The 24,504-nt window shown below is 41.0% G+C and overlaps 2 protein-coding genes across 3 annotated transcripts in view; one reads left to right on the top strand and one right to left on the bottom strand.

Annotated features, from left to right (window-relative positions):
* LOC105560045 (matrix metalloproteinase-14-like) overlaps positions 1 to 24,504 on the bottom strand; it is a 134,236-nt gene that overhangs the window by 2,191 nt on the left and 107,541 nt on the right. For both annotated transcript variants that reach the window (XM_012008790.1, XM_012008791.1), the window contains 4 exons: positions 2,221 to 2,627; positions 1,430 to 1,728; positions 840 to 943; positions 262 to 528 (listed from right to left, as the gene is read on the bottom strand). In XM_012008790.1, coding sequence (XP_011864180.1) covers positions 269 to 528; positions 840 to 943; positions 1,430 to 1,728; positions 2,221 to 2,627 — 1,070 coding nt within the window. In that variant the 3' untranslated portion in view covers positions 262 to 268. The remainder of the gene's footprint in view (positions 1 to 261; positions 529 to 839; positions 944 to 1,429; positions 1,729 to 2,220; positions 2,628 to 24,504) is intronic.
* LOC105560044 lies at positions 18,234 to 23,241 on the top strand. The gene is made up of 3 exons (XM_012008788.1): positions 18,234 to 18,615; positions 20,620 to 20,806; positions 21,275 to 23,241. Exons 2-3 carry the CDS (start codon positions 20,634 to 20,636, stop codon positions 21,549 to 21,551), a joined length of 450 nt encoding a protein of 149 aa, XP_011864178.1. The 5' UTR covers positions 18,234 to 18,615; positions 20,620 to 20,633; the 3' UTR covers positions 21,552 to 23,241.

The raw sequence follows: 24,504 nt of genomic DNA, 5'->3' as shown, positions 1-24,504 counted from the left end.
AATAAATGAAATAACATAGTAAACTCAAATCGATTTTAAATTACCACAAGAAACTGTATTACATCCAATATTTAATTACCTTACATTATAACCTAATGACAATTATATTTTATAGCATCTTCTTAAATTCTGAATTTTAGTATTGATTATACATTTAATGCTCAAAAATATCATCTTTAATACAAATATCACTTTAAAGTTTCTTTTGCGATTATGTCACTCTTAAAAAATTAATGAATACACAGGAGCAGAAAGAATTACCTCGTTTTTACACGTATATTATCCTCATGACGAAGCTCGCAACGACCGTGGCAAATATCGGCGTGATTTCTCCTATGGTGGCAGCGGCGGAAGCCGAGACGATTCTCGACTTCTTAGGTAGGTTGGTTTCGATATCGTTGGTCTCCACGTCTGGCGGTGGACAACCCATCCAGACTGGCGCCGATAATTTCTGTTTTTCATGTGCCACTCTCATTCTGAGGTCGTCAAACTCCCAGAAACCCTTGCCTTTAAAGAAATACGTCTTGCCTGTCGAAAAAGCGGAAGAATTACGATAGATAATCGAACTCACACATAGAGAATTATTTATAAAACATTAAAAAATCAGAAATCGAAATCAAAGTTGAATGCAATATTAAGAATAGCATATATGCTTAAAGTAATCTTTTACTTAAAAAATATATATATTATCTTTATGAAGAATGTATTGTATTTGGCGTTGAAAGTTATAAATTAAATTTACTTATATGTATAATAGAATTTTGAGTAAATGAAATAAGTATTTGATTGCTTTGATAATAAACTAATTTTGTTCGAGAATGTAATTTCCCGAAATTTACCATTTTTCCATTGGAAAACGGCATCGATGTCATTTCCAACACCGGCGAACATGCTCATGTCCCTGGGATAATCGAGTTCCACGTAATTAACAGATTCGTCAAACCTGCGTGGGGCAGAGGATTAAATTGGAGAATTAAAATTTATTTATAAATTAAAAAGGGAGCAAAAGCCCAACGTGAATCGGATTACGAATGCACGAATTTCATTATACGTCCAAAGATCGAGTGAGTTTCGGTCCAAATTAATATTTATTTTTCATTTTATTGTCAAACAAAGATCTCTATGTGCAGAAGTTAAAATAGTTGGGACTACCATGTGAATTCTAGGCAATGACAAGTGCGCGGAGAGAATTTTCTCTTGAAATTTATCCTGAAAATTATGTAATCGTGGGACGACGTGGCATTTCGAAGAATTCTATCAGTTTTTGAAACTTTTACCATAAATTACTAGTAAAATGTATGGTAAAATTTGAAAAAACTCCCATAAAATTCTTTAAAATGCGACGCTGTCCTACATGATTTTCAGGATAAATTTTAAGAGAAAATTCTCTCCGTGTGAGAGAATACAATTCGGACTTGGAAAATCACACCTCCAATACATGGGACCGCTGAAGAAGTAAGTCCTGCCGTTGTGGCCCCACACCATGGCACCATCGATCTTCTCCAAGGAAGCTGGCAATCCCAGATATGTGAGCGGTTTCGGATAACCCGGCTCCAGATTGTTCGCATCGAAGACGTAGTATTCGCGACCGATGAAAAAGACTATTTTCTTATCCGGTCGCTCGTACACGGCGTCCACGTGATCGATGTCCGACGGCAGATTGAACAACCTAGTGATCTCCGCCGGATATCCCTCATAGATGCCCTGATCGCCTATTCGCCACAGATACTGCAACGCGATACCAAAGAGCATTGTTCAATAGAGATTCTGATTTTGTTAGTGTTTAGTTTATTATGTTTCTCGGAAACTATGGCGTAAGATGCACGTATAATTTAAACTATGAAATGTGTAATGATAGACTGTACGTGTTAATAAAACGTATGTACATAATAATTATTTTGAGACATAATCGTATGATTTTAATAAAATACCGCTGATAAATATCTGTATAACAATATATCGTGAATTATTTCACCTTTGTGCTCGAGAGTCGAACGGATAATAATGTAAAATACTGGGCTTCATTCTTTTGCCCTTAGAAAATGAATGTAAATATCGAGATTCTTCTTCCGTGCGATAAGGCGAAATAATGGCACCTGAAAGGTGCTCGTTATCACATCGCTCTGAGCTACTGAGCAACAATTCCCTTGGTAATTCCGTCCTAATTTCCTATTACATAATTCCTTCTTCACGTTCTTCTTAAACGTCACTGCTACTTACTCGTCCTTTGAAGACGAAGACCTCTCTGCGGATGATGCTGATGGCGTCGTAACTCGTGTCGCACTTGTCGGGCACGTCGTCCCGCTGTGGCGGTGTCCACCGATGTCTAAATCTCGGCGTCGACCTCATTGTCGTCGTCGTCGTCGTCGTCGTCGTCGTCGTCGACCATGTCGTGTGATGCCGATGGGGTTTGTGCGGCCGATAGTCGGGTTTCTGGGGATAACGACCCGGTTGTCGTGGCCTGCCGTCGTCTGGATAGTGATTGGGCCTGGTGGGGGGTCTCGTTCTCCAAGGCCTGTACGTCGTCGTCGTCGTCGTCGTTGTCGTCGTCGGGGGTGGCGGTGGCGGTTGCTCCGGTGGCAGCGGGCCACCTGGTATATTGCCCCACAGTTTGCCTTCAGGAGCCCCTGAGAAATAATTATTTCGTCCATCCATTTCATCTCTATTTTCTTTTATCGATTCAATTTGTAAGTCAATATTAAAATATTCAGAAATGAAATTAATCCATTTAAAATACGAGCAGGAACTATATTTCGCTCAGTTGAGAAGAAACATTCGAGTAAAAGAGCAAAGAGAACTCCATGGTTCAAAAATATGTTTTATCTGATTTTTTTTTAACCGAACGAAATAACTCCGCTCTGCCCCAATTAGGAGTTAAAACGTGACTAACTTATTTGAGGGAAAATTTATTGGAGTCTCTCCTCTTCTCAACGGTAACGCATCGAGACACGTAAAGTGAAAATTAATTGAAGACACTCATAAAATACCAATCTAATTGAGTCATTAAAAATCTTAATTGCATTATTATATATTCTATATGAATCTAATATGCATTTAATGTACGACAAAAATTGATTACAAGCGTGAGATTATTATGCGGGGGAAGCTTTCGCTTGTCGAGGGGTATTTTCCTGGTGTGACCCGAAATGCGATACGGCCGGCGTGGCCTGTCAACGTGAACATATCGACGGTATTCGAAGCCGATTCACAGAAAGTGAGTACGCGAGTGCGCTAAGGAGGTAAAAAGAACTGATTCCCCTCTCGCTCTTTACATCCGCACGCGATGAATTCATTTCGTCGCCTTTCAGGACGGCCGATCCCGCCACGTGAAAAGAGATTCTGAGCTGGGCACAGTCGATATCGGACAATTTGTAACGAAACGTGCGTTCGTAAAAAGACGCAGATGTTGTGAAAAGGAGATAAACTCATCGCTCGGACATTGCACTCGCATAATCGCTTCGATTATAACGCGGCGGAATACTAATTAGCGCGTCGCTTAATATAACAAATACACGTAGAAACATTTAAAAAGTATGAAAGATACACGGAGAGAATTTTCGCTTAAAATTTATCCTAAATTTATCCTTTAATAAAATTTATCTTAAGGGGATGCTGGAGTGATTCTGCACTTTTGCACCTTTCTAACCTAGAAACTATCAGTTCGCGGAAACACTTGTGTAATATACAAATTAAATGACTTACGTGTACAGATCGAAAGCAGCTCGCTATTCCGGCTAAATGAAAGAACAGTATGGCATCACTGAAACTCAGTTTGTAAGTCTAATAAGAAATAATAGTGAGCAACACATACATACAGTACATGTGGTATGTGTGTTGCTCACTATTAATTTTTATTAGACTTACAAACTTAGTTTCAGTGATGTCATATTGTTCTTTAATTTAGTCGGAATAGCAAGCTGCTTTCGATCATCTGTACACGTGCCATTTAATTAGTGTATTACACAAATCTTTCCACGAAACAGACAGTTTTAAGTGCAAAAGGTGCGAAAGTGCAGAATCACTCCAGCATCCCCTTAAAATTACATGAATTTATGAAATTCATGTAATCGTGGGACGACGTGGCATTTCCAAGAATTTTATGAGTTTTTTGAAAGTTTACCATACTTTTTACTAGTAATTATACTTATTGTTAGTATACATTTTACTAGTAAAATGTAAAATGTATGGTCAAATTTCAAAAAACTCTCACGAAGTTCTTCAAAATGCCATGTTGTCCCATGATTTTCAGGATAAATTTTAAGAGAAAATTCTTTCCGTGCACTCCTCGTCATATCCTCTGCTTTACGCACGGTATCCGACAATGGCAAATGTTTAAAAAAAAGGAACAACGCGAGGTTTTGGTGTACATATACTTATCAATGTTGTCTCGATCAGCTCGAGGTTTATTGAAACAATAATTCCGCTTAAATTTCGCGCTAATTTCTCCCGTGTTGCGATTGTCCCGAGGTGTCGTCGGTAACCGCGATCTTAATTAGCCTGTCGAAACTATTTGCCGGCTTCGAATGGACGCATTTTTTTTCCCCTCCCGACAAACCGCGCGCTTCCGACGAGTATATCCGACCAGTCAAATAGAGCGCGTTTGCAATTCGTCGAAGGACTATTGACTCTCACTGATATACGAGCATTATTTTACTTTGCGTGATTGACAACGGGGAGGGGAGAGGAGAGGAGGGACGAGGGCTTTTATAAAATGCCTCTCCGCGCACAGAGGTTGATTTTGCGCCACGGAATTTTCGATCTACTCCCGGGAAATTGAATTTCCCCGCTATATTACATACACGGGCGTATTATACGGCAATCGTACATTTCTATTGCTTCCATCGGATCTCGGTTTTCCTTTTCGCTTCTTGTTAACGAACAAGATGTAACTGCGCCAATCCGTCTGATCGAGCTTAAACAGCTATTCGGGAAACGCCGTAATAATTACCGCATTCCGATCGACGTTCGATTTTACGTCGATTGACGTATATTCGATTTAACGACAAGCAAACGCGATGCGAAAATCAAACAACGTGATTGATTGGCGTTTAAAGTCCGCATAAATTCAGCCATTAAAACGAGTGTTATGCACTGGCGCAATGCACTTCAATTTCGCCAATTGGAAATGATTTGAAAAGAGAGAGAGAGAAGGAGAATCAATCGGCCTCCCGCGGATACCGGTCGTGTTTTTCGCGTTTGCACGTACAAATAGATAATAAAGTTAGATTAACAGCGGTGCGGCACGGTGACAAGCGCAGCGCCGTGCATACATCTTTGTATCTGGGTCATGTTTATTTAAAGAAAACAACAGGGACGAGAGAAATTGATGTGCGGACGCGTAAATCACGCTCGCGTCGCGAGCGAGAAAACGCATCGCCGGCGTAAAATGACTTGGGCGATGGTAAATTGCCATCGCGGAGCAATAAAATCTTGATGACAAACGCACGCGATTAAAATTCGGTTTTATCGCGGCCACGTGCACGCGCGCGCGCGCGCGCGCGCACGGTGCGTTTTATATTTCCGCGTTCCACTGCGACGCGCGTGTTGTATCAACGCGGGCAAATCGCTCGTTAATTCCGCGCGGCCGCGACGAGCGAACGGCGGATTGACAGGATTGGCGAAATTACGAGTGCGCTCGCCGGATCCTCCTCGCGTGTAACACGCCGTGCGGGCGCAATGAATTCACTCCATTTCCCCCGTGTACGGCATTACACGCGCCGTACCAGCGCGTACACATCGGCGTGTGCAAAATTTACGTTATCGATTGCTCGGGCGAAATGGCATTATGTAACCCGCGTCGTGGGACGTCGATTAGATACATAGATGAAATAATAAACGCGGGTCGCGCCGCGAGTTAAATGCAAGTGAAGCGGAAAACGGCAGTAGGATTAAAATCCACTTTGCGCGATTTACAATTCGCGCTTGAATTTTAAGTGCGACTGTAAATTTATATACCGTGTAAAATGTTTATGTGTGTAATAATTAAAATATTAAAGAGAGGGTGGAGGGAGAGAGAGGGGGGGGAGAGACAGGGAGAGACAGGAAGGGACAAGGAGAGACGGGGAGAGACGGGGAGAGACGAGGAGAGACAGGGAGAGACAGAGAACGACAGGGAGAGACGGGGAGAGACGGGGAGAGACGGGAAGAGACAGGGAGAGACAGGGAGAGACAGGGAGAGACAGGAGAGGGGGGGGGGAGAGAGAGAGAGAGAGAGAGAGAGAGAGAGAGAGAGAGAGAGAGAGAGAGAGAGAGCATATCGTATATATACAATTACGAAAATATGTACCGTATATTACATTATTTCATCGCGGATCTAAAGCAAGTTACATTTGTGTTTGTATATTTTTTGAAGTAATAATTTATAATTTTAAAACTATACAAAGAAATTAAAAAATTATATAAACAATAATGTGTAAAATTATTTGAAAATTATATAATATTATACATATAAACCTATTTATTTAAAGTAATACCTATAGGTACTCGTTTGCTTCCGATTATCCTATTATTAAAAATATTGTTAAAAATAATTAAGGATAATATCGTGTAATTATTGTATTGCGTGTATTCATCATGCATGCAATTTAGTAAATGCCGCAATTTACGCAACAAATTTGAGTATAATAAAATTATAATCAAAACTCCGGAACAATGTAATAATATTCTGAAACATATTTCGGAACGTTCCTCCGCAAATATTTAGGAACGCGTAAAGGACGTTGAAAAAAAAAATAGTGCGAAAACATGGGAAACGTTTTCGAACGCTCGAAGGTCTTTTTCTACGAGTTCTTTCGAGTATGTACGAAATTGGAAATGCGCGCACACACACGTGCGCGCGGGCGTACGTTTTATGTCCAAGAAAATGCGAGTTTAAAAGGGTCGAACCTCTCAGCAGTTTTTGCGAGCGATTGGCGTGCTCTGTGTGCCATTTGCATAGAAACTCGTGCGGGAATTGCGGGAAATCGGCCGGAGCTTATCGAACGGTACGGGGGATGCGATAACTCGCACGACGTAACGGCATGCTGCACGGTCCTGCAGTCGAATGATAATTAATATTCGCCAGTGACCTACCAATTAGCGTAATCTAGACTATGGAAGATAGAGAGGTAGAATGAGGAAGCCGCTTCCTGAACACCGAATCTAATCTCGACTCCCGACCGATGCAATTACAATGACGTGCTCGATAATTGCTGCCTTCGCACCCTCCAATATTCTAACTGTCTCTCCAATATTCTCTCTCTCCCTTCCCCCCCCCCCCTCTCTCTCTCTCTCTTTCTCTCTCACCTTTCGATCGAGTCCTCCACAAGGGGGAGACCACAAGCGATCTTTTCGTCACGCCGAGTAATTTCCGATTATAATAAAGAAGTTAACTACCGCCTCTCTCCATCGCCGTCAGCCTCAAACTTTATTACGGTAATTTGGGTAAAGCTAAAGCTATTTTCGTGAAACTTAGGGAAACGATATTTATAAACCGTAGATATTAGTTTTCTAAATTTTTAAGCATCCCCGGATACATTCTCATATTCGCAGTATCAAATTTAATTCCACTAATTAAATCGAAACTCTTGCTTAATAATCTTATTTTACTTTGAATAGAGAGGACGCGTATTTAAATACAGTCGACGTCCCTTATTCGCGGATTTATTATTATAATTATTTACGAATTTGCTAAAAGCGGGCGTATCAGCGATCGTTTCTTTTGCGGTAGATATTTTTTGCGGATATTAATCATCGCAAGATTTTTTGTCAAAAGCAGTCAAAGGCTAGTACATTTTGTTTAATAAGTTGAAAAGGGGTTTATTCAATCTTTACGTTCAATATACACTGCGCTTCCGCGCATCGTGTTGTGTTTCGTGAAGAATTATGTCGTCAAAAAATAAAAATGAACAAATGGAAGAAACAGCAAAGGTAATACCACATAAAAGACACTGGCCACGGGAATCAAGTTTTCCCAAGAGTTTCGTGAATTTTTTTACGAACAACGATCCGGCAAGGAGTTTTATTTCTAAAAGATAATTAGGGAAAACAATGAAGAATTGCCGTGAACAAATTACTTAAAAGAACTGTAACATTCAAAGCAGATCAAAATTAATTACATTTTCTACACTCGTTAACAATTTAAAAAGTTAATTAAAGTTGCATATTAAATCTATTAATTAAACAATATTGCATATCGTATTATTTTAAATAAATAAGTTCTTTGAAATTTTCTTTTTTAATTGAATTTCACTCGCCACGTATTACCCATTAACATACATTTACCTATTCCGTATTCGCGACAGTCGCCGGGTACATAATCCCTGCGAATAAGGAGAGTTCACCGTGTACTTGCAATTGTAAATTTACCATTATGCCGCGGACACGACATTTATATGATATTTATAATTTTATTCCCGAGGGAAGGGAGGGAACCGCGGGTCTTATTCCCGCGGCACGAGGCTCCTTATTTTCTGAAAGCCGTTCGAGCGACCCTAGACGATCGCGCGTTAACGCAGTAACTGTAACAATGCGAAGTTACGATTCCTAAACACCGAATACCACCCAGACGTGACAATGGGTCCGGCTTGGCGCCAGTTAACAGATAAACGGACGGCAAACAGCAGCGATAATGATATCGCTCTGAGGAGGATGATCGCGGCGCAGAGGGATACGGTGCGGAGATATCGTTCAAGAATTTATCATCATCGCCTCGAGACACGGTTTTCCACCAGGTTCATACCGGAAGGGATGCTTTCGTCCAGCTTGGGAGTAACGTCGGAATTTATTGCCGCGAGTGCGCGCGAGGTACATTGCCCGTGTAATAAAAATGAAGGAAAATAACCGCCTCTCTTTACGGCGTCGTAAGCTCGCGAGCTGTACGAGCTGGCTAATATAAAAATCCCGGCGAAACCGGAAGTACTTCCATTCAATACAGCTTGAAAAGCTTTCGGAACAAATGTTTCCCGTCTTTTCGCGCTCGAACGCGCGAGTGTATTATTGCTCAATTTACAATTAGTATTCAATATCGCTCGTTCAAGGTATATTCTGACATAAGCAGCTAAATTTATACAACCATTTTATCAGCTACAATTTTTTAATATTGTATTTGTGTGTCCGAGAGGGAGAGAGAGAGGAGAAGTTGAGACTAGGTCCAAAACTAGGAATACGATGGGCGAAACCGGAAGTAAATGGTATAAATGAAGACGGGCGTATTCCAAACTGCTTTTGAGTGCACAAACGCTGCGGAGTTTTTGTTGCTACGGGCATTCCTCGGAAACTTCCCCAAGAGAAATTTCTGCATCAGAAACTAATTAAAACGCGGCTAAAAAAATCCGACGAGCTCGTCGAAAATTAATGGAGTAAAAAGGGGCAAGAGAGCGCCAGAGGGAAAGGCGGATTTTACTTGAATCGGACGATTTTATTAATATGTTAATAGCGCAATATGGAATCAGGACGTTTCATACGTACGTCACGTAATTTAATATTGACGGTAGGTCGAGAGATTGAAAAGAATTCGCGGGAGATGGCGGTCCTTTTTCTCTCCCGCCGCCGTGGATTGAAAAGTTTGAGAGAGCTTTGCGGGCAACGTGCTTCGACGGGACGCGCGAGCTTACGCGAACGTAAAGAAGAAAAGTGTATTTTGGTCCGTCCTTCATTATCCCTGACAAAGGCACTTTCGTACGTTCCACGGCAAGTGGTTTTGCCGCATTGATTCACCAGGCCCTTCATTTCCTTTCTGGAATTTCTCGCGGGAAATACAGAATGGACTGGAAAAATCTGCGGATTGCGGCACGGTGGTTTAACGACTTACGGGATTAAATTTTGAAACGCTACTGGTCAAAACGATTCTATCACAACGAAGTACAATCCGATTCTTTCCAACCTTTATGTATTTATGAGAAGCAAGAAATACGAGTACAGAATTGAAAGGAACTAATAAAGGAAGGAACGTTAGATCGTAGAAACATACTGAAACGTTCGAATCGGTTATTAGATTCTTAATAATTGTAAGTTTGTTACGCTTAAATGTAAAATTAAATATTTAAACGCGCAGTTTTAATTACAAACATTTTTCAGCGACATAACATACAACTCATAACTATAACTTCTGAAATTATATAATTTATTAAATGGGTTAATAAATTTTTCCAGATTTTTATAATTGTTTAATTGTAACATGATTCTAATTTTACGTCTCGTTACAATCGCTTTCATCGAATATCTCGCAAATTTTTATCTATGTTATATTTCGCGTAGACTTTACTTTATTAGTCTCTACCAAAATTTTCATTTAAATTTACGAAGACGGTATGACTTCCATAGGTTCTCGATCTCTGCAGTTCAACGGATGCGCAATCAACGGAATCGTTGCCGTGCACCATTCGTTTCAAACGAGGAGCAGGGGAGTGTACCAAAGAGCGAAGATGAAAATGGAGATGAAGGCCTCGGGCCATCCTGATCGATAGATCATAAAGCCCTCAAATAGAGAAATCGAGGGGAAAGGAAAACGAAAGAGAGAGAAAGAGAGAGAACAAGAGAGAGGAAGAGGGGGGGAGAGGGAATTGTTGCGGTTTGCAGAGGTTTGTTTGCCATGAGAAAACTGTTGTAGATTGGGACTGTGATTTATGGTGCTTTGATGAAGTGGTGAAAATGTTTGTTTTCGCGATTTCGTCGATATTCTCCTCGTAAATCGAATTCGCGGGTTCAACTCCTTGGGGACTGCGGATACGATCGTTCCGCAAAAATATATTTCCGGAAAAAGAAAATTTGTCCACGAAAACACATCCACCGTTCGGCTACGCCATTGAGTTCTTATCGAACGCGCATCGTACGCCACGTGACAATTCATTTATCTTCCGCTATGCTTTTGTAATGTACTTGTGCTGAAATTCAGGCGCTTACGCATTTATTTTTGTTAGCAACAGGAGTTTGTTTGTTAACAATTTTCCATGTAACGATGTTATCCCACTGATATATAATTCGCGTTTTCTATCTCTCATCGCATCCAGTTTTATTTTGTAAAAAACAACATTTTGTTTATACGTGTTCTAATCGCAGAAACGTGGCGAATAGATATTTTTTTTTTTTACCAACATGATTTAACGTTTAGTGTATGAATGAAATTATTAAAACTTGCGACTCGAATCCATTTACAATTTTTGTGAATTAGATTCGCCTTGCGCGGGTCTGTTCCGAACAACTTGACAATACGGAATTACCTCCGGTACCAAACTTTGATTTAAGACTGGAGTACCGAAACTTACTTGACATCAAAACAACCCCATAATAGGCTTAACAAACAGATCCAATTTATGACGGGCAAAGGGGATATATTGCAGCCGAGAAAACAGCTGCGAGGAGCATACCAACTAGCAGGGAAGAGACGTAAATTCTCGCAAGGGAGTGTCTAGAAGCGACCAGGAGTTAAACACCTCAGGGAGCTTGCGAACTTATGTCTCTGTTGTATAAACAAGTTGAACCTTGTTAACGCGACTATGCAACTATGTGGGCAATATTTATTTTTACGTTCTCACTACCACATAGTAATTTGGACATTTTTCAACATTCGAGTGTATTCTGATACTCTTACAGTTACTTCCAGTCAGTAACTCAACTTGAATTTAATCGCGAATACAATTAAATAGATACGACTGACAAATCACATGATTCGCAAAACATTTCGTCATTTGCTCTTTATCGTGAAAGTTTATTTCATTTTTGTTTCTGTTCTTTTCTTCTCTTATTTCTAACGAGAAAAAAAGACCACCGTCTCGTCCTTTCTGCCAGTCTTTTGAAAAGTAGAGGAAAGTCTATTATGAGATAGGTCCCTAATAAGAGATAGCGAGGTTTCTACAGCATTAATAGGCATCATCTGTTGGTTCCATCATGTATTGCTCTTGGAGTAAAATCTGTTTAATAAAAAATTCATTGTTAGATTGTACAATAGTTACGAAAAGAGGCTTGTTATTAAATTTGGATGTTGAAAACCTGCCATCTCATATTAGAAGCCTATCTCATAGTCCGGGACTTTCCTCTATTAATGAAGTGAAGGAAAGGAGGTAGATACGGGAAATCGAGCAGCGATTACAAGTCATAATAACGAATTTGCGGTAGAGTAACGAGATGAAAAAGTTAAACACGGACTTGCGAAGGGTGAGAGACGCACGACTCCGCGTTTTCCCCGAGTCCATCAACGTGATGTACGCCGTCGACACGTTTACCCGCCGCCCATAAACCACCGGCCGGGCCAGGAACCATCGCAATTCCGTTTGCGAAAGCCCGTACCAACAACCTTTGCCCTCGTGGCCGTAATAAACTATGCCGTACTATGGGAACCGTTTCTCTCGATTTTGACCTCCGTGTCGTGAACTTCGGTCGTATTTCGCACCCAGAACGAATGTCTCCTTCGACTTTGCACATTTGTAGGATACGCTGACGTACCCTCTTCCATCGCCGTTCCTCTTTAAGGGCGCGATTCGATCGCACTTCAAGAAAATTCGAATTCAACTTTATTTCGAACCAGGAAATGCGAGTGCGATTTTTTTTTCTAAGAGTCAAAAGCTCAAGTAAACATTTTAGATAAATTAAAATCGCGACTTTATAAAATTGGCACACTTTGAAAAACACGGATTTATATAAATAAAATGTATCCAAATTAAAAAATCCAAATAAGCTGCAATAAATACAAAATAAATTTGAGTTTAAACACCCTCAGAAGAGAAGGAGAAATCCATACGAATTCCTACAAATGCTAAATGAATTTAATCTAACTAATGTCTGAAGAAGCAAAATTCGTCAAATATTTGTCCTTCAAAAAAAAAGCCAAGGGACCAATAATTGCGGGCGAAAGTCTCTCGTTCGCTTTTACAGTGCAGTAAACTTTTGGTCGGATTGTTGTTGCTGCAGCAGCTGAAGCAGGAGAAATTATCTCGTGTTCAACAACAATCGTTCGAGTTTTCCGCTTTCAAGCGCCTACCACCGGCGCGGCGCCGGTCTGTACACGTATATCGCCAAAGTTTGCAGATTGTTTTAACTAACTTCTTCCCGCCTGCGTTGCAACTCGTTCCCCGTTTCTTTCTTTCTCATCCCTCGGGGTTCGAGAGGGCGAGATTAAGAAGTCCACCGGGGCAAGTCGCAATGAACATAGATTACCGCGCTCGGCCGCATCGAGACAAGGAAAAACGCAATGAATAAACGCGGGGAATAAAAAGGGAGGTGCTTGAGCTAATCGTGAGATGTATCGATAAGTATAATTGGCCGATCGAAAAGGAACACCCGGCGTACGCCGACGTTGCGTTATTTATCGGCCACGAGCTTTTATTACCGTTTGCACTTACGAAATTAAACTGCGAGCGATGCCTCAACAGAATTTTAGTCTCCCTCTTTTTAAAAAGTTTTTAAAAAGAAATAGCGTATTAATATAATTAAGACGTACTCGTTTATTGTTACCGGGCGGAGTAACGGGAACAAGTACCATCGCTGGACACTAATTAACACCTTACTAATTTTTTTTGGCATAATGTTAAAGTACCTTTTCTCAATTTGTCCAAGTATCAGATTCCCCAGTTTCACATGTTGCAAGTGTAAATTTATGTTTTACAAGGATTCCAGAGGAAGCAGACGCAGTCGTGTATCACCGCCGCGTAATTAAAATACTGTTTCAAATTAAAATTGCAGTGTCTTTTATATTTTTACGGCACTTAGAATAGGGATCCTTGAACAAGTACCGGAAATATGCGAGGGACAAAAAATGCCAGACGAGAGCCACTCGCACGGGTTAACGAGGCGGTTTCGCCGAGTCGGCGACGCAGCAGAGGCACAATAATTGAAGGGTCCAAATGATATTTTGATGACCGCATCCCTCTCTCACGGGTTTCCTCGTGGGAGCCACTTTTTTATTGGAAGTGCGCTCCTTCAGCACGCATCTCCGCGGAAACGTATTTGTCTTCCCTGCCTCTGCAAATAGTAGATCGCTCTAGCGATGGTAATAAAGCGATACGCGCGCGAGCACGCGCAAGAGAGAGAGAGAGAGAGAGAGAGAGAGAGAGAGAGAGAGAGAGAGAGAGAGAGAGAGAGAGAGAGAGAGAAGTGAAATAGAATAGAGTTTATTGCGCGCGCTGGAAACTTCTTTCCCGCGGAAAATCGTATAAAAACTGTAGAATACAGCCATACAGAAAGTAACAATAAGAGAAAAATTGTAGTACACAAAATCCCCGATGTCCGTTTGTCATTAAAATGAAGACGATTTTGCATTCAAAAAATGAAATAATTGTAAAAATAAAAAGTCTGTATAAAAGTAACAATAAAATACAATTAAAACGAGACGAGATTTGATACGATCATTAAAATGTTTATAAAGTATTTTTCATAAAAATCGCAAAGGCAACTCTCATTATTGTTAAATTATTCATAAAAACGTGACTCATCAATTTTAGATAAAATCATAATTGAGCGCAGTCGCGAGCAAAAGGTAAATTCGGTGAAATCACAACGTCGAAGAGCAAACAATTTTCTCTCGTAACTTCTCCCTTCCCTTCTTCGCGCGATTTTTCGCAAAAATTGCGAAGTCATTTCGATACGACTGTGCGATCGACGAAGTGGACCGATACAAAGATAGAAAATTACAGGTTGCTCGCACTGATTCAGGATGCGAGTGCATTTTTCTTCACGCACGGGAGAAGGGAGACAGAGAAAAGAAAAGCGGATGTGCTTTTCGGAGAAGCAGGCGGTTCGCGTTTCCGCGTAATCCGACGGTAAAGAATGAGGCTTGAGGGTAATGGAGAGGGACTACTCTCTTTCATCCCTCGAAGACGACGGCGGGACGAAACGGCCGACGTGTCGGAAACATCCGCTCGTTGGTTCAGAAGAAGAGAGACGGGACGAAACAAAGCCGGCGACGCCGCGACGAGCGAAAAGCTCAAGGGAAGAATTCGGGAGCGAGTTTCATTACGCGACGGGAATGCAAGCAGAAAGAGTAAACGAAGGATTCCGCAGAAATGTGGCTCTGCGAGACTTCACTCAAGAAAGTATGTCGTCCAGAAGTCCTTTACACAAATGTTACAACCGGATGTAAATTTGTACACTTACAGAAAATTCCATATATATAATTATTAAATTTCGAATAATAAACGAAGAATGTACATACAAGACAAAGACCTTTTACCATCTCTATCATTTATGATAGACCACACAACTTCTATTTAATTCTAAGGATACAGTTGTACTAATACTTTCATTTCCTTGACTTTTCTTTAGATATTAATCTCGGGGAAAATTGATAGAAGGAACCGTGGACTTATTCTTCGGTTATTCTAATAAAGCAAGGTTCTCCTAGTTTTAACAACTAGTTCGACAAATCTCGTTTTAAACTATTTCGACATTTCTGTAAACACAGCGAACGAAGTCGCGGCGATATTTACAAGAAGTGACGAGGTAGTGACGGTAATACCGCCGTAGGAAACATAATGTTCTTTTATTTTAAGAACGTAATTCTTTTGTCTTCAATTTTATAAAAGCGTTTCATGTCGACTACATCTCACCAACTGTCCGTCAGAGCCGCAAGATTCCACGTCAATCGAGCTCTTTCAGCCTTCGTATGCTCTTCACGTTAAACTGCTTGCATTATTCGCTACTGAAATATACGCGAAAAACATAACTTTTGTCAGGTTACTTGCCGCGAATAATTTCACCTTTAAAATAAACAACCGTTCCATTTTCAATTTACGAGATATTACTTTCGAAAGCAACCATATTTCCCAAACGAAATCGATTCCTTAGTAAATATATTATTAAGGCCCTGTTGATAAACATTTAAGTTAATAACCATAGAGAGGCAATAAGAGCCAAACGCTAGGTGTTGGATATAATATTACATTTAATTTTTAATACAGTTGAACAAGTCAAACGTTTCGATCAACCAACGTGACCCTTTTCAATGACGTCTAACGTCTAGCAACACAGATTATTTGTATCGCAACATTAATGATTAAAAATAAATAAATATATTGTTACACGTTAGATGTCATTGAAAAGGATCACATTGGTTGATCGAAACGTTTGACTTGTTCAACTGTATTAAACATTAAATCTAATATTATATCCGCACCCAACACCTAGCGTTTGGCTCTTATTGCCTCTCTGCGCTTATTAATTGAAATCGATTCCAGATCCATCGGACGCGCTGAACCTTAAGCACTTATAAGAACGCGATTTGCCGTAACCCGTGGCGATTTTATCCGATTGGAAATATCAGCAAACTGACGCGGATGCGATCGCCGCGCTGAGGCACTACCGTCGCACGAAGCGACAGCGAGGCTCGTTCAAGCGAGCGAGTCAGCTGTGTATACTACGCGCGTAGTAGGCGCGACCTATCCCACTCTCCCCCTCCTCCTCCCCCCCCCCCCACTCCGCCCACGACGCCTCATTCATAAATCGAATGCGCGCACGTAATTTTGCGGATGCCGTAACTTGGCGAAAAATTGACGTAATGACACGCGACGAAGATAGATCTTCTAAGCTCGCGATCGCGCTTCCACTCGTGTGCTTCGCGGTTGCGATTGTTGGAACATCGGTTCCAGCACTGTTCGTGGATATTACAACGGAATCGAACGCAGGCACGTGGAAAGAGGACGGAGAACGAATAGTATTTGTTTAACTATGATATTTGTACCTTTTACAACGATTAAGACTCTCCGTGTAATGTGACTCACAAGAGCTGGACGAATCTATGTACGTTTAGTTCTTCTTGCATTTTGAGCAGGTGCTATCGCCCAACTTTAAAGTTTCCTCAACTTAAAGTTCTTCTTGTATTTTGAACAATTACTATCGTCACAAATTTAAAGTTTCCACGACGACTCGTTTAATGCGACACTGATATCCTCGAAAATTCGATGAAGAAAAAGTGTGCAGACGTATTTTATTGTTTCAAATTGTACATTCAACGATGCATGAAGAAGGAATAAAAATCGTCGAATTTCCCCTGGGATTATCTTGGCAACGAGACTCGTTGCGATACGCGTGTAACTTATTTTATTTGTCTTGCAAATACATTTTTGCGAAATTGATTTCACTGCGGAAAAATGCTTGTACACAGATCGGGTGAGCAATTTTGAGGGTAAGCAATTTCAGAGTCGTAACTAGAGGGTGGAGGAGAACTGGAAAACCCGTCGGATTAGAAGTTGCGCGGAATCTTTCTTCTCACCTCGCGGAAACTCTCTCGAGATGCGAAGTTCGCCTGTAGTTTTCGCCCTGCTTTCATTTGCCGAGAGTAGAAAACACTTTTCGTTTATAATCCCGGAAATCAGGACGCGATTCTTCGCGCGACGATTGTAACGCAAAGCGCCGCTGCTGATTTTGCAACGGCATTTCCCGCTTTTTGTCCCCACATTTATGTCTCCCCCGCATGCAGCGCCACGTAATTTTTGCAGCGTAGCGCGCAAATATTGATGCCGTAAACAATGGGGAAGCGGGAGAGCGAGGCGCGAACGAGTTGTAGTCAAAAATAAAAAGCGCGGAGACGCGGAATCCGTCATGCATGCAATCGATGATGCATTCTATTTTGGGATTCCTTTCGCGTACCTCGCAGTGTTCCCGTATACCGGGTATATCTTTCTGGACTCACGTGAGCAAGCACAGCCGTCGTAAATATTTCGCATGATGCGCGCGTATCGCCTATTTTATTACCCCTTCACAAAAGTTACACCGACCAATTTTTATATCCGTGCGGAACCATCGCGCGCTTTACGGCTGCAAAAATGAGCGATCCTCCGGGAAACCGGTGCGCTTTCGCAGTTCACGAGTGAGGTTTCAAAAGATACTGCATCCACTTCCGAACAACTACGAATAAAATGAAACTGCCTTTCTTCTCTTATTTAAACGCGAAAGTGCAAGAAAGTTGAACTAAGTTTTTCGACGTAGTGATTTTATGATTTTTCTGGTATCACTGGATATCTAATGCAATTAGTGATACATTACGGATTCAGTTGAAATTAGAGACATTTTTTCTGTAATTTTTATGAAGATTTTTGGAGAAAGTAAAAAATTTCAAGATTTACAGTCAAAAATTTTTACAACTTTAACTTAATTAAATCGAATTTAGAAGTAAATAAATTTAAAACAATAAAATTCATAGGGCTCGGACGTAAAATTACATTTCGAAGGAATAAAAGTTATAAGAGCCAAGACACGTTAGTGTATAAATGATTTTAAGTTTTAAATTTATTGTAAAAAATTTAAATAAATTTCAGTAAATTTATTATATCTTATTATATATATAGACGTTTTATAGTTGCTTATATGTAAAGAAATCAAAATCACAACTGTTTCCTTCTCTTTCTCTCGTCTCATTTTTAAGTCCGCGTGCCGCTCATTCATAATATCGCGCCACTTTCCACCACCGTGACGCGGTGCTCTGACGCGTCGGTCGTAGCAGCGGCGGCGGCAACCAATGGCGTCAGTGTGGGACGAAGACGACGCGCATGGAGGCCCTCTCGCTCTAGAACGGTCGTCAGTCCGCATTCATGATGTTGGACCGTGCGCCAATCGCGGAGACGTACAACGCTGTGCATCACGGGTCTCGAGATGGTGATGAGATGCGACAAAGATTATAAAAACGCGCAAGAAGACACCGTTTGACAAGTAAGACTTAAATATAGTGCACACGCGCGCGCGTGTATAACGTATACCTATATATAATGCACAGTGTAAGAATGCAAGGTGTGACGAGCGTGCCTGTGTAGTTCGTACTTTCCGCCAGAGGTCACTGGCAGTCGAAGGTACGTGCGTGTACAGTAATAGGCCCTGCGCACAATAGAGGAAATATTAAAGATAGGAACAAATATTAAATTTTTATAATATCATATAAAAATAATATTAAATATTAAAAGAGAGAAGAAGAAGATACAATAAATGTGGCGCGCAATGAAAAGGATTAAAATACAAGCTATGAATATAGGAATTGTGTCATGCAGTCATAATTCAAAATATTTATATTCTAACGCATGAATTTAAACAATTATGAATTTAATACATATTCCTAATCGTATATAATATTTCCTCTATTGCGCGCAGGGCCATGGTAGTGAGTTTAGTCCTAGTACATAGACGTTTCCGATATTTTATATCGTTGAAAGCTCTTAACTGGCAGCGCTGTGTGCGGTCACCATACAAAGCGCTATTTTAATGTCACACGGTTCCTAATGCTTATTGTTAGAGATACTTTATCGCGCCACTTTGCATTCTTGCACCGCGGTATAATGTATTGGTGCGCGCCTGCGTAACATACCTCGAGAGATATAATCTGGGAAGGTACTTTATGTCCAGACCGATCAATAATGATATTTAAATTTTGTATGATAATGTCCAATTTTGCTGATACAATCCTACGACTTTATGTGAATTTAAAAGGACAAATAGCAGAGCGATAAGCAAGAAGAGAGAAAAAGAAAGAAAGAGAGAAAGAGAAAAGAGTATTGCGAATAGAACTATAAGAGATGGCGCAGCAGTAGGTTTTCCGCTTTTCCAGTAACATCCAGGGCCGTAAATTGTTCTTCAGGACTTCGATCAAACTTCGATTAACTTAGGCTTCCTTTTTAGGAGACACAAATCGACACAGGTTAACGCACTCGGACACAGTTTGCCACAGTTAAACGCAAAGATTAAAAAAAAAGCATTTCAAGAAAATATTCTATTGACAAAAGATTTATATCGAGATAGTGAATGTGGATGCGTTCTTCGGTCAAAAATACATTCCAATTCTCTTCCTGAGCAGAGTCGAAGGGTGTGTCGATTGAGTTTGAATGAAATTCTACCATGGAAAGCGACGTGTGTCGATTTGTGTTAAAAGTGTCGACTGTGTTTCCTAAAAGGCAAGTAGCATCGGCGATTAACTCATTAGATAGTATACCCATTTTATTTTTTTGATATGGACAGGACACAAATTCTTTTCTCCGCTTACTATTAGGCAATAATAGGAAAATCATGATCTTGAACATGAGTCTGTATATACGTCTGTATTGCCGTAATAAATATCATATTTTATTACCGAGACAAGAGGCAAATAAACGATCGATTCGATATTACTGAACTGTAATTTTTCAAAATAACAAACGATTCGGGCAGAAAGTCGAGAAGCGAGTAGGAGTCGCAAATATGTGTTTTGGCTACCTGTACAGCGTGGCCTCAATCTTCCTAATTTCGGTTAAAAAATGTATTTAAAAAACGTGATTTTAGAAGTTTTTGGGCACTGACTTCTTAAGGAAGCATTCCTCGGCATATGTTTACGGAAAATTTTCGTTCTCTCTAAAACTCAATCACTTATAACTGTATATCAGTGACTATTCACTGTTTTCAGTAATAATCCACTGATTAACTTTTAGAGAGTTCACAATTAAATAAGATCCTATAAGGTCTCAAATAGTCTGGTCGGAACGACTGGGGCCACCCTGTATATAAGAAGCTTAAAAAAGACTAAAAAGCAAAGATAAATCTACCATTTTTACGCCATTGCTCTCCGATGCCCAGTTCTTCTATAAAAGACGACGAATGGTGGAAGTTGGTGGATGTGTTTAGCCGTAATTACAAGAATGCATTCATTCGATCGTCACTGTGCCCCTCGTCATTTCACGGACGCTTACTTCGCAGGCTACTGGCTGAAAATGTCGAACAATGTCATTCCGACTTCGGAGCCGGCGGCAACTTCCTCCGACTCGATCGCGAGTGCCGCAGCGGTGGATCGATCATCACCGCAGAGAGAACCGGAAACCAAACGACCACCCTCGCCGTTATTGCGTTCGTTACCATCGTCGGTCCGAAGACCGATCATCTCGAGGTAAAAAAGTATTTTTGTATAAAATAAAAAGAATCAGCGCCAAAAATAACGTGGCGATCGACTGACGAATTTAAACAGGTCTCAGCGACTTTCTTATATTTAAAATACGCATCCGTGGTATATGGTTAGCTTAACCAGAAAAAAGCGTGAGAAAATTTACAAAATCGTAAATTCTCGGCAATCTAACCGACGAGATCTCTGGTGCCGATCTCGTACCGTAACAATTTAGTTCCGAGACTCCCCGATGTCGTGCGTAAAGGCCGAATCAGACTAGCAGTTGCCGACTTGGCTTGGATTGGGATTGGCGATAGACGATTTTGTCTTCTGGCCAATGAGAGCAAAGCAGCCAGCGATTTAATTCTCATTGACTAGAAGACAATTGCCAATCGCCAATCCTAATCCAATCCAAGTCGACAATTGCTAGTCTGATTCGGCCTTAACGGCGAGTGCGTCGCTTTCTGTTTCAAGGGGACGGCCCGTTCACATGTTGTCGAAGGAGCAGATGAAGGCGCAGCCGATCAAGTACGTGCGCTACCTCAAGAACGTCAATTGGGACGAGGTCTCGAAAGATCCGGGGGAGGCAAAGATCGTCTGGGAAGTAGCGATGGAAGAGCTAAAGGCGGACTACGACAAGATAAAGAATCTACAGGCGCACGTTCGCCAGCTTAGCGTAACCATTCAGAAGTTCAAGAACGCATTGAAGGCGCGACAGAGGAGAGCGATCTTTGCTAATGCCTTTCGTTAAGTTTTTACAAGTACATTTATACGTTTGTACTTTTGTGTGGGTTTTTTAAATCTATAATTCCTCGTAAGTTTTCCCGGCGATTATGTGAAATCGATAAAAACTAGAGGTGGGGATTGAATTTGTAAGTCCTCGAAACTCGATTCCGAATCTTTTTAAGGCCACAAAACTCTCGAAGCTCCAGAGGCTAACGAAAAAAAAAGGATTATTTTATCAAGAACTTCACTTTATAATTCACTCTACTGAAGGTAGGATGTTTGCGAGAGTTTATCGACCTTCTCAACATATGAATATAAAAGTTTCTTTAACAATCTCGACAATATCAGCTGAACTAAGGCTGCGGTCAAGCAGTCGCTTCAAATATTTCAAAGTATTCTTCTTTCCCTTTCTTTCAGTAAAAATGGAAGGAGAAGAGAAACGCTTCGAAGCATTTGCAGCGGCAGCTTGAGCAACCTAAGATAGATTAAATTTTATAGCATTGGCGTCATTAAAAAGTTTTTTTGCGAAGGTGTCTTATGTGTTTGCGGATTGTGTTCGCTTCAGGTTTCAAATCGCTAAAATAACGCAAAGTCTCGGAGTTCTCAAAACTCGAAACGTTTTCGAGGACCCGAGGTTTCGAGCGATCCATCGCTTCTTCTTCTTCTTCTTCTTATCCTTAATGGCTCCTGGATCCAAGGCGGCTCCAATATTGCCACGGCTAACCAATAGTCGTTCTCTATCTTGCACTGCTTTTTACCTGCTTGATCTCAAGGCACTATCAGTCGCCTCTTACGACACGGAAGGCTAGCCGGATGATCTATTCGCAAGCGGATCAACACGCCGAACGATCCATCGCTAAATACGAGGGTGGATTGAAAAGTTTTGAGCCTCAACATGAAGATGCCATTACTTGTCGTCGCCACTTCAGTACTGCGACCATGGACGTATCCAGGGGGGAGGGCAGGGGGGGCAGCTGTCCCCCCCTAGACTCAATGGGATCCCCATTGAGATTACGAATAATATAATTAATAGATTTGCCGAGGACTCCAGAAAATTAATTTTTATATAAATAAAAAATTTGTCTTATAAGTACGTAGTTTAATTTATGCTGCATAATTCGCCTACGGGTGAATCCTGTTCTGCCCCCCCCCCCCTTGAGAAAAGTCTGGATACGCCCATGACTGCGACTGTACATGCTTTGAAGGATACCTCTGAAAATTTCAGCCATTTGGGACTCTCAGTTGTTGTACGATAGTCGTTTGTGTCAGTGGATGTCAGTATTTTCGTAAACATGGAAAAATCGAAGATCGGGCCAAAATTCACGATCGTTGCAGTTCGAACTGATTGACCACCCCCCATATTCGCCAGATCTAGCCCCCCCATTGGCTTTTTTCCATTTCCTAAACTGAAAGTCTGACTCGAAGGACAGACATTTTCATCGAAATAGGAGGTCGTTGCATCCGTAGATGCCTATTTTGCAGAGCAAGACGCCAACTATTATTTGAACGGGTTAAGTCAGTTTGACCAAAAAAAAAGTTGTTCCTATGTTAGGCTCAAATCTTTTCAACCCACCCCTTGTAAAAAACCCTGACGAATAATAATACGCAAATTCTTTGAAGACACAGTGTTAATTACTTACTACTAAAAGGGAGTTTACCCTTCTGACGTTAAAAACTTTAAAGCTTCGTAATAAACTTTGAAACTTCAACTATAATCATTTCGTTTTATTTTACGGGCACCCCTAGCCACACTTTAACCTCCGCTAAATGTAAAATAATAGAGGAAAGTGTCCTATTATGAGATAAGCTCCTAGCACGAGATAGCAGAGTTTCTGCTAGATTAATAGGCATCATCTGTTGGTTCCATCGTGAATTTCTTGCCCTCGGGGTGAAATCTGTTTAGTGGAAAATTCATTGTTATAATAAATCGTATAATTGTTGCGAACAAAGATTTGTGATTGAATTTGGATGTTAAAAACGTGCTATCTCACAATAGTGGGTTTTCCGTCGTCATTTATTAAATATTCAGTAATATACGACGTTTCTTCGCGGTTTCGCGTTAAATTCTCGGACTTACTCTCGATTTAGTTAATCACGACAACAAATAGTAACGCGGGACATCCAAGCGGTAGCGGAAGTACCGCAATTACGCCGCGAATAAGATCCGTTTTCTCTATTATGGTGAACGAGACTAAGCTGATACCCGCTGTCGCGCTGTTTGCGCCCGACAATGCGACCGTACGAGCGGAGAGGCGCGCCGCAGCGAAAGCAAATGCGCTCGTCGATGGCGGATCCTTTCAGGGAAGACAAATGCGAGTCCTCGTTCGCATTCGCTGCACTCTCTCTCTCTCTCTCTCTCTCTCCCTCTCTCCTTCCATGACAGCGGTACGCGACGCGTGTAATACGTTTACCACCGACAGCAATCGGGGAGAATGCACGGGACGCAACGGGGTAAACTAGAAATGGGAGGTCGCCGGCGAAAAACGAAGAACGAATGCCGCCAGCGAGACGGCTGTGCGAGGGATGAAAGCGGCGGAGTCGTTTTTTTCGTTACGCGCGTTATTTTCGGGCGAGCCACGACGAAAAAACGGTGGTATCGATGTAGCGAAAATTAGAATAATAGCCCGCGCCGAACACATCATTAAATACTATTTACTGGAGATAATGTAATAATCTGCAAATCACGTTAAATTATTTCAACTTGAGATTAAGTTAGGCCCAAGTGCACTCTTCGTTAAGGTTAATTTCCTCAAATTGCCGGTATTAATAATAAAATTCCAAATTTCATTCGGCCTCAGCTGACCGCATTTATTAATTTATTAATTTATTAATTAACCGGCCAATACAGATAATTTATTGCGAAAAATATTACCTCAGCCGGGGTTTGAACCTGGACTCCTCTCCAGGCGGGCATCTCACCAATTCGACAGACAATAAATTATCTGTATTGGCCGGTTAATTAATAAATTAATAAATTA

This window comes from Vollenhovia emeryi, unplaced genomic scaffold, assembly GCF_000949405.1.
Source record: "Vollenhovia emeryi isolate VEMERY1.0 unplaced genomic scaffold, V.emery_V1.0 DF939243.1, whole genome shotgun sequence".
Lineage (NCBI taxonomy): Eukaryota > Metazoa > Arthropoda > Insecta > Hymenoptera > Formicidae > Vollenhovia > Vollenhovia emeryi.
Note: the sequence above shows the minus strand (reverse complement) of the source record. Positions and strands in the feature narration are given on the sequence as shown.